The sequence below is a fragment of the Octopus bimaculoides genome, chromosome 1 (genome assembly GCF_046866305.1).
Source record: "Octopus bimaculoides isolate indiv1 chromosome 1, ASM4686630v1, whole genome shotgun sequence".
NCBI classification, from domain to species: domain Eukaryota; kingdom Metazoa; phylum Mollusca; class Cephalopoda; order Octopoda; family Octopodidae; genus Octopus; species Octopus bimaculoides.
This window is the reverse complement of record NC_142928.1, coordinates 102,172,287-102,183,821: the sequence shown is the minus strand read 5'-3', so window position 1 is coordinate 102,183,821 and position 11,535 is coordinate 102,172,287. Positions and strand designations below refer to the sequence as shown.

Below are 11,535 nucleotides of genomic sequence, written 5' to 3'. Positions count from 1 at the left end.
CCATTTAATCATCATCATCATCGTCGTTTAACGTCCGTTTTCCTTGCTGGCATAAGATAGAATCACGGAGGAGGACAGGGAGTACACACACACACACATTGAAGGTATGTGTGTCTGAACTTCATAATATAAAATCAACATTGAGAATAATTTTGTTTTCAACTAGTGGAGATACCTGGCCTTGCTCAGGATTAAAAAAGCATAGTTTTTCTATTGTTTTACTTGTTTCAGTCATGTGACTGCGGCCGTGCTGGAGCACCACCTTTGGCCGAACAAATCGATGACAGGATTTATTCTATGTAAGCCTAGTACTTATTCTATCAGTGTCTTTTGCCGAACCACTAAGTTATGGGAACGTAAACACCATAACATTGGTTGTCAAGCAATGGTGGGGGTAAAAACACAGACACACAAATATCTATAGATATAAATTTGACATGGGTGATTCTTTCTTGTCTTAGGATTGACGGTCAAACGGCTGGGTGGAATTGTGTGAAAAATTACACAGATGTGTAGAATGATCTGGTGGTGATGCTGGGCTTTATTATTTTTCATAGCTCCCATGGTTACCAAGATAATCTTCTATAATAATACTCGTGTTTATGAATGAGAAAGAAAGGGGTGATAGATGAATAAGAAAGGAAGGGGTGATGTCAGACTTGGTAGTGTAAACTGATGAAAATAAATCAAACAGCATTTCAACTCCATGTTAATATATGTGTGTATATAAAGGGGGGGGGGGTATGTGAATGTGTGTGTGTGTGTGTGTGTGTGTGTGTGCGTGTATGTAAAGGGGGGGTATGTGAATGTGTGTGTGTGTGTGTGTGCGTGTGCGCACGCAATGGAACTGGGATGGTTCATCTTTGATTGCTTAGTATTTGGGTTTATTTTTTGATTTGGTTGAATCTTGGTTGGTTTTTTTTTTGTTGGTCAGTTATTTTTTGTTATGTAGTTTACCAATGTGACGTACGCACAAATGGCCCTATTAGGTCTTACATTGGTGCCACAAAAAAAACCAAATATGCCTCAGATACAATGAACACTGATCTAGCTTTAGAAATAGAAAGAAGGCAAATTCAACAGGACTTAGTAGTTATATCTGGGAATTAAAGGACAATAATATAGCATACAAACTGAAATGGCATATACTCAGAACAGCACATTCTTATAACTCAACTAACAGACGTTGTGATCTCTGCCTAACTGAATGCTTCGAAATCCTAACGGCTACAACAGAGCTTTTAAACAAAAAAATACGAAAATAACCTAATCTGTCTACACACTACAAAATTTTCATTTTCTAAGTATAATTAAATATGCACTAGGACAGAGTTAGCTCCCTCTTCACCAAAACTTAGAGTTACCCCCTTTACTAACACCACCGGTGCTAAAAAACATAAACAATCGCTCGAATTTTTAAAATATCCACGTGCGTAATTCGATTGACTAAGATTGGAACTACGAGCTTAAACAGCACCCACCCTACCTCTCCTTCGCAGAAAGATTATTAACCCTGATTTCGACTAAAACGTAAGACTCACTATACCTTACCTCTACTCTCATACCACTATATGCATCCTTTTACATTAGTATATACCCTGTCTTCTATTCCTGCATCTCTCACACCATGCACTTAAACAGACTTCTCAACATTCTGAAGAGATCTGCCAATCAAATTGGCAAATCGAAACGATCGTAAATGTAACATTACAAAATCTCCACATAACTGATTAAATTAATGGCTAACTAGCGCAATCGACCTGCTTCTTCCTGTTTGTTTCTCCATTCTCCACATGATTATATCAATAAATTCAAAAAGGGATAAAACTCTTTTACAAGAATTTTATCAAGAAGCCAGTGTGTAAAAAGATTCATAAGGGAAATTTCTATTCCCAAGAATATAATTATTCGTTTATATTTATATAAAGGGCATTATTACAGAAAATAATAACACCACACAGTGGACTTCTCAAAATAACCACATTTAGTACCTAATGCGAGGAAAAACAACCAACAGAAGACGACCAACTTTCTTTTAAATAAACTTAACTGTGTATCGGCCGATTTCGCGATTACTAGAATGAATCTAGATTTCGTTCATCAGCACAGTATTGTCCCAAAAATATATATAAATAAACAGAATTCTCACCTCACCAAAAACGAACACCCTACGTATCCGACAGAGTAAAGGGAATGAAGTTTATCTGTATATATCTTCATCAAAGAAGCGGGAATACTTCTGGGTGGGACAATACTGTGCTGATGAACGAAATCTAGATTCATTCTAGTAATCGCGAAATCGGCCGATACATAGTTAAGTTTATTTAAAAGAAAGTTGGTCGTCTTCTGTTGGTTGTTTTTCCTCGCATTAGGTACTAAATGTGGTTATTTTGATAAGTCCACTGTGTGGCGTTATTATTTTCTGATTATATCAATATATATATATAAATACATATACAAATATACATATATATGCATATACACACACACACACACACACACACACACATATATATATATACATATACACATATATATACATCTATATATACATACACACACACACACACACACACACACACACACACATATATATATATATATATATATATATATATATACATATATACATATACAAATATTTAGGAGAATATACAAATAATAACAACAGACGAGGACAGGTGGTGTAAATAACAAAAGTATATATTAGTATGACGCTCGGGAATACGGAAAGTCTTTGACGTTTCGAGCTACGCTCTTCAACAGAAAGAATACGGAGACAAGGAGAAAAACACGGAGAAAAAAAATTGAATAGTGTTCAGTCAACGGTCAATCATAATAATTACATATATTTACATATATATTTATATATGCATATATACATACATATACATATTGCTGAAACCCCCTTCAGTTATGATTGACCATGGGATTGTACCTAGAAAGTTACCCTCCGAGGCACAAGTCCGGGCAATGTTGTTTATGGAAGACCAGTTCCAGTCAATCTATCTAATGCATGCCAGCATGGAAAATGAATGCTAAATGATGACGACGACAATAACAACAACAAATAACTTTAGATACTGAAGAGTTATGGATGTCATTTGTCTCACAAATGATGACACAACTATAATGAAAGAGACATACATCAATAGCCTTTCCAAACTGGAGTGACTGAAGAATTTTTCGCCATGAATGAGGACTTCAAAAATATGAAATAAGAGATGGCTGAAGTAATTGAAACAATGAAAAAGTCAAAATTACTGGTTTGGGGAAAATATCTGGGAGAACTCTGTAGGCTTTTTACCTACAGGTGAATACATCTAATTAAGAAAAGAAAGCTATTATATATTTATCAGGAAAAAATATCACATTTCTTTTATGATTAGTAATTATTGCTTAATCCCAGGTCAACCAGCTTCTCACAAGGAATATATGGAGCTTACAATCAGATTTCAAAAACCATTCTACAAATCATTACTAGGTTCACATACCTTTGCAGTATCCTCTCAAAAAACTCATCCATGTCAATGAAGTTAATAGCAAAACAATGCTTGATAGGCTTTGCAAAAACATTTGAACAGAAAGGGTCTCAGCCCTTCTGAACCACGTTGAATGTCTTCAGTGCCATTGTTCTGTCAACTTTGCTATATGTTAATGATATATGGACTGTTGACAGCAGGTAGACGATTCCATTTTAAGTGTCTGAGAAAAATGCTGCATAGTCATTGGCATGAAAAGGTCTCAGACACCAAAATCTTTAATTACACAGTATTGCTTAGCATTCACACTGACTTATGCAGACCTTGGCTGAACTGGTTTGATCACATTACCAGAATGGACAACAAATGCCTTCCAAAATATCTTTTCTACAGTTAACAGAAGAGGGGTCTAAGAAATTCTAGAGTTGCTAATACATAAGGATGTAGCTCTAACTATGACTGTCCAATGTGTAAGAGAACATTTTATCATGTATTGAACATAATCTGAGTCTTCAAACTGTGATATCATATAAGACACTGGAATAAAATCATTATTATTGCATTCTTTGATGTATACTTACAGTTATCTTCTCCATACTGGAATGTTGGTGTCTTTGAAAATCTGAGAATTAAGAAATTAAAAAGTTAAATATAGATGAATAAATGAGTAAATTTAAAGTACAGTTTCCTTTACAATAATTGAGGTATTTAAAATGTCATTTTGTATTTAAGTTTGAAAAGGGCCACAATATATCAATCATCAATATTTTACATCAGTATTTCTATACATATACAAGTGGAACAGAGTTTTCCAGCATAGCATCTGTGATCCTTTGATATCTCCTTTGTGAAGCTCAACTTCTTGAGGTGAGCATACACTGCTTTTTCCCCATGTCTTCCTCTTCCAAAGGTTTCCTTTACTTGGATCACTTGGCACTTCTTTATTCAACTATTATCCTCCATACACATCATGTGTTCATACCAGCACACTCTCCTCTCTTGTACACTTCTCATCTGATTCTTCTTATACCTAGTTTTTCTCAGTTCATTCACTAACATAGCATCACACATCACGTGGAGTATGCTTGCCTATTTTTTCCCCATCCTTCACATTCAATGCCTGTCTGTGATCCTACTGCACCTCTTGTGCACCTAAAGTTTACATTGTACTGAATCTCTACCTACTCCTTTTCTACACATCAAGCACTACCAGTGTCAGATGGCTGTAGAGTATTGTTTTTTAAGAGGGTTTTTATTATTATTATTAACTAAAGCTTTTGTTTCTGCTAGATTTAAGAACTTTTAACTTTAGGCTTTTGTTCTGCATTTCTAATTTCTTTAATTCTTTCAACAGGTTCAGCTATAAGAACTAGGTCATAGGCAAACAAATGTTTCCACAGACAACCAGTCAAATTCCTCTGTTATTTCCTGGAGAGCTATAATAAACAGAAGGCAGAGAACCAAGCCCTTATGGATACCAACCAGCGTATCAAATTCCTTGCAGAACAGAACACAGCACCTTATCAAGTACTTCTCACAAATCATCAAATGCTTGGTTTAGTTGCTTGCTCTTTACTAAAAACTTCTATAGTTTCTCAATAGGAAAAAGTGACACCCTCTCCTGACACAACTCTGAACCAATGTTCTTCATAATTAGTTGTGCTGTAATTCTTTCTCCCACATTCATAGACTGATCTATCAGTTTGATGCCTCTGTAATTTCTTCTTCCTAGAGCATGTACCCTTGTAGCAGTTAGTAAGGACACTGTTCTGCCAGTCACTGGGAATGAATACTTGCTGTACTACTTGACGGACGAGTGCATTCTATTTCATCAGATATTTTCAGTATCTCATCAACTGTCTTCCATGATCTGAGTGTTTTCCCTGCCTTCACAACATAAATCCTTTGGGCATCAACCCATCTGAAATTGTCTCTAACTCAATAAAACAAAATCTAGTGTTCTGAACAGTTCATATTTAAATCAAAATCTTCAAAAATAAATTTATGTAGGATTTTTGTTAAGATCCAAGCACTAAATTGTTGATGATACTGTTTATTTGACCAAATCCCTGCTTATTTTCAAGTTTGGCACTTATTCTATCCATCACTTTTTACCAAACTAGTAATTTACAGGGTTGTAAACAAACCAACATCAATTGTCAAGCAGTGATGGGGAACAAACACAAACACACATATATACAATGGGCTTCCACAGTTTCCATCTATCAAATTTATTCAAAGGGTATTGATTAACCTGGAGCATGGAAGACATTTCCCAAGTAGAACTGAACCCCAAAACCCTGTTGCAACAAAGTGCACTTAACCACACAGCTATGCCTGTGCCTGTGTGTGTGTGTGTTACATACATTGTCACAAGGGTACACGTCTCTCTAAGTAGAGAAACTTACTTCGTGACTCTTTTCAGGTGAAGCCATGGTGCTGTGGACAATAGAGCATCGCATTTGCCTATAACAGTTACATGAAGAATAACAAGTCTGTCACAGCAGTTCAGCATGAGTTTCAGCACTACTTCAACATTCACCGAAATCAGGCTGTTCCCACCCGTAACACAATCTTACTTTGGGTGAATGCATTTCGTACACAAGGTACACTAATGAACAGGAAACTGGTGGGGGCACCACATAGTTTCCATCTACCAAATTCATTTACATGTCCTTGGTCAGCCTAAGACTACTGAAGAAGACATTTGTTCAAAATGCCACACAACAGGGCTAAACTTGAAATCACATGGTTGCAAAGTGAGCTTTTTAATCACACAGCCATGCCTGCAATTTTTAGATAATGACCCAAGGAAATTTCTAGGGATCCTTTTGCATGAAGGATATATACGTAAGTTAAACAGCAACACAAATGTGCATGCATACACACATATATAAATGGATGTGTGTGTGATGTATTGACAGAGTCATTAGAACACCAGGAAAATTATTCATTAAGCTAAGGCAGTGAGCTAGCAGAATCGTTAGCACACTAGGAAAAATGTTTAGTGGCATTTCATTCATCTTTACATCCTGAGTTCAAATTCCACCAAGGTTGACTTTGCCTTTCATCTTTTCAAGGTCAAAAAAAAATAAGTACCAGTGGAACACTACAGGCCTTGTGTCAAAATTTGAAATCAATATTATTCACTATGCTAAGGTAGTGAGCTGGCAGAATTGTTAGCATGCAGGGCAAAATGCTTAGTGGCATTTCATGTTTTTATCTTCTGAGTTCAAATTGCCTTTTTCCTTTCAGGGTTGATGAAGTAAGTATCAGTTGGATACTGAGATAGATATAATCGACTTACTCCTCTCCTGAAAGTACTGGCCTTATGCCAAAATTTAAAACCAATATTATTTTTCAAGTTACATTGGTGCAAATAGTGAACTCTTGGATAGTTATCATTGAGAGTTCAATCTACAAAAAAACTGTCTGCTGTAATTTTAAGGTGGCGAGCTGGCAGAATCGTTAGCATGCCAGACGAAATGCTGCTAAGCATTTCGTCTGCCTTCACGTTCTGAGTTCAAATTCTGCTGAAGTTGACTTTGCCTTTCATTCTTCTGGGGTTGATAAAATAAGTACCAGTTGGGCATTGAGGTCTATTTAATTGCCTTGCTCCTCCCGCAAAAGTGCTGGTCTTATGCCAAAACTTATTTATTAATCTGTCTGCATATTGAGTTGAATTTCTTACCTGGGTCAGGTTGCTTTTAATGCTTTCAGAGTCAAACTACCTGATACTTTGGTTAGATTGGCTGAATTGTTAGAGATTCAGGCAAGATGCCTTACTGCATATGTTTCAAGTGTAACAAGTAAGGCAAACCAAAAATGGTGCTGGCAAGAGTCAAGAAGTAAGTTTCTCCATTTGGAGAGACATCAATTGAAATTTTATACAAATACCTTTCAAACAGCATAGATTATGATTACAAAGAAATTTGTTGGAAAACATTTTTGCAAGGATGCCAAGGGAGGAGTTTCTGAAGAACAGAGATTTGGATCAGACACCCCGTTTAAGTTGGAATCTCTCTGTTTTGACGGGGATTTTTTCCATTATTTTTTCACTATAGCTTTCAAAATGATGGGATAGGGTGCAGATGTTTTATGAAAATGTTTTTTGAAAATTTGTTTCCCGCCCCTGTCCGGACCGACTTTTATATAATATTTTTTTTTTTTACTACATACTTAAAAAATATAGCAGAAACCTTTTTGGTTAAAAAAAATCTTTTCAGAGGAAAAAATATGATTTAACGGAGACTTGGCTGTTGTTTCTAGTATATCTCAAGACCACCCTACTCATTTCTTTCTCACTCAAATATGTATTGATGTTTTCAATATTTCCCCATAAACACATTTATGCTATAAAAAAAAAATAGAATAATTTGAAAACTATGAATTTTTTAGCCCCACTCTCTGTTCCTGATTGTTTATAGCCTGATTTTAAACAGAGGTATGTAAAAGATGATTTATTTTGATAGCATAATTTTCTGTTAGAAAATGTTTTCTCTTACACACGGCCTCAATTGGTTGGGGTGCGAGTAAAAATTTAAATTACTTTTTTTTTTTTTGTTGCTTATATCCCAGCAATTGACCATACGTGTGTTACTTCAGTATCACCATTCCATAGAATGTGTTTATGGGAACAAAAATATTGAAAAACATCAATAGATGGGAGAATGAGAAATAAAGGACTGTGGTCTTGGGATGTGCTAGAAACAACAGCCAGATCTCACTTAAAACAGTTTTTCTGAAAAGATTATTTCTTTAAATGTTTCTCTCAGTGCATAGTGCAAAAAAAAAAAGGCCATAATCGGTCCGGAGTGGGGTGGTGAGAGTGGAAAAAAAATCATAAATTATCTTTTTTCATGAAAAGATGCCCACAAGACTTCCTTTTGTACCCCCCGTGCCAATTTTTTTTCAACAACTCCCCGTTTTCGGCTACGGAGAATACGAATCTGCAAAAAAATTGGCATTTTGAAATTACCCCCCACCCAATTTCTTCGTTTTTTTACTTCCAATTTGAAAAGAAAAAAAAAAAAATACCCCTCCCCTCACAGTGTACAGCTACTTTTTTCAGAATTTTTTGTTTTTTTTTTCAAAATATGCGGAAAAATACGGAGATTATGATTCTGAAAAAAATTTCCAAAAATTTTTGTTGTTAGGGTTAGGGTTAGGGAAAAAAGTAAAAAAATTAAGAAAGTTTGGGGGAAGGGGGACGAAATTTCAAAATGCCGATTTTTGGCAATTTTTCGGAATCCCTATATCCGAAAACGGGGGTTTTGGGCAAAAAAAAAAAAAGTTGGGACGGAAATGTGTGTGTGTGTGGAGGGGAGAGTCTTTCCAAGATGCCTCCCATGTGTCTGAAAACTGTGGTGGAAAGAAAACTGGAAAAGGTCCCCGTCAAAATTCCTGGACCGTCTGATCAGAAACTCCCCCCCCCCCCCCGCCACCTTACAAAAAAGTGGTCCAATCGTGATCTATGCCGTTTGAAAGGTATTTGTATAAAAACCCATTCTTCTGAAAGTAACGAGGGGAAAAAAGTCGTGTGTGAATTTTCCGAAACCCCTCCCGCCACATCCTCGGAAAAAATATATTGCAACAAATCTCTACATACACTCAATTTACCGATCTAAGCGGTATTAAAAATTTCGTTAAAAAGTATCCATTTATCTGGAAGTTATGAGGCAACAAAGACGGTGAGGCACACATGTATAGTTATGCCCAATATTTTTCTCTCCCCCCCCCCATGATGATGCACCTAAGGGTGTAACATAGATGAGATTAAGGGGAAAAAAGTTCGGATTGCCCGTATTTTAAATTTGAGTTATATATATATATATATATATATATATATATATATATATATATATAATAAAAAAAGCTCTTTTAGAAACGCACCTCTCCAAGAATATGAAATGCAAAAAATTAGAAAGATTCATCCTGGCTGTGTGGTAAGTAGCTTGCTGACCAACCACATGGTTCCGGGTTCAGTCCCACTGTGTGGCACCTTGGGCAAGTGTCTTCTACTATAGCCTCGGGCCAAGCAAAGCCTTGTGAGTGGATTTGGTAGACGGAAACTGAAAGAAGCCTGTCGTATATATATATATATATATATATATATATATGTATGTATGTATGTGTGTGTATGTTTGTGTGTCTGTGTTTGTCCCCCCAAAATCGCTTGACAACCGATGCTGGTGTGTTTACCTCCCCGTAACTTAGCGGTTCGGTTAAAGAAACCGATAGAATAAGCACTAGGCTTACAAAGAATAAGTCCTGGGGTCGATTAGCTCGACTAAAAGGCGGTGCTCCAGCATGACCACAATCAAATGACTGAAACAAGTAAAAGAGTAAATATAAAACAAACAGAAAACGGGCACTTGCGCATATAAACAAACATGATGCACGATACAAGGGGAGGTAATTTACTTTTACCAACAAATTAATGATCCTAGGAGCCCGACAACATCGTTTGCAAATCCCGGATTGTTTTTAATCAGATTTATTTTAATGTGCAAACTTGTTAGTGTTAGGTGGTGTGCACTCGCTATACCTTCGCTCATTCTATGATGTTGTGATATACGACAGAAATAATTATAAAACAATAGAATAAATATGTTTAAGACGTATGCAAGTTTTGTTATTTTTGCTTTCAGTTTACAGAGGAAATGAATTATAGAACATTTAACTCAATGACTATTTGGCCCCTCTGTTTATATTCGCGAGTGCCGGTTCTCCGTTTGTTTTATTTTTTAGTATAAAATATTTAAAAATGAATGAACCTTTCTAATTTTTTGCATACATCATTTATTTTATATATATTTTCCATTTTCATAACTTTTTTAAAATTTCATTTCATTTTCTTGGAGAGGTGCGTTTCTAAAGAAGCGTTAATTACAGTGAGCATAACATAACTTCGATTTAAATTTTCTGAAAAATTCCAAAAAAATAAAAGTTACATCGGGTGCTTCAACCAGAATTCCGCCAAGACGTGCATTGTTAAAATCTTTTTCTTTTTGAAATATAGTACAATCATTATCATATCGAAATATACTAGTATTTCCATCAGATTAGTCTTATATAAGCAACCAATCATTGAAATCTTGTGAAACCTTTTTACAGAGCTATGCTGAATCAAACAGAACTCTACACAGTTCCATATTTTGAAAATACAAAAATTATTTGTTTCTTTGAAAAATTTAATGATGTTCGTGATAATATATGTATATATATATATATAGTTTACTATTTCCTTTTGAGCTTATGGATGTAATTCGAAAAAAGGATCACCGACACAGATCCGAGCCATAGGATTGAACCCGGATAAAAGCGGTTGCTCATTTTTCTTAACTACAGACATACTTTACAGAGGTAAACACAAAAGTGTTTAAAAGTTATTGAAATATTATTTCCTAACAAAATGTAATAACTTTCTAGTTTTTGTTTGTACATTATTCTTTTGAATTTGTCACCGTAATGAGGCGGCGAGCTGGCAGAAACGTTAGCACACCGGGCGAAATGCTTAGCGGTATTTCGTCTGTCTTTACGTTATAAATTCAAATTCCGCCGAGGTCGACTTTGCCTTTCATCCATTCGGGGTCGATAAATTAAGTACCAGTTGCGTACTGAAGTCGATCTAATCGACTGGGCCTCCTGCTCAAAAATTTCGGGCCTTTTCATTACAGCAGTGGTTAATATTAAATTTAAACTTAATATCAACCGAACAAATTATAATACATTTTTTTTTATCTTTAATTTCAAAAATATACAAAAGAAATATACACGAAAGGAAATAGTGAAAATATATTGCTTACTCCTGATGTATCCATAGCGCAAAACTTTCGCTGTTCGCAAATACAAGCGACATGCTGAGATATGTTTTGCAAACATTATTTATGCTTAATATGTTACTGCTTGTGCTAATGTTATTATTTCTCTCTTAAATACAAACGTGTTATTAGTGAATGCCGAAATGTTGAATAAATAAACTGAAAGAAAATTCCATATTCCAGACAAACAGCTCCACGACATTCAAAACATAAAATAGATAAGACGTCAC

At 35.4% G+C, this 11,535-nt stretch overlaps 1 protein-coding gene across 1 annotated transcript in view; it reads right to left on the bottom strand.

Annotated features, from left to right (window-relative positions):
* Window positions 1-11,525, bottom strand: part of LOC106874368 (thymidine kinase 2, mitochondrial) — a 24,338-nt gene extending 12,813 nt beyond the window's left edge. The window contains exons 1-2 of the mRNA XM_089355083.1: window positions 11,291-11,525; window positions 4,064-4,104 (exon numbers count right to left, since the gene is read on the bottom strand). Coding sequence (XP_089211209.1) covers window positions 4,064-4,104; window positions 11,291-11,366 — 117 coding nt within the window. The 5' untranslated portion in view covers window positions 11,367-11,525. The remainder of the gene's footprint in view (window positions 1-4,063; window positions 4,105-11,290) is intronic.
* Between the last annotated feature and the right edge of the window lie 10 nt (window positions 11,526-11,535).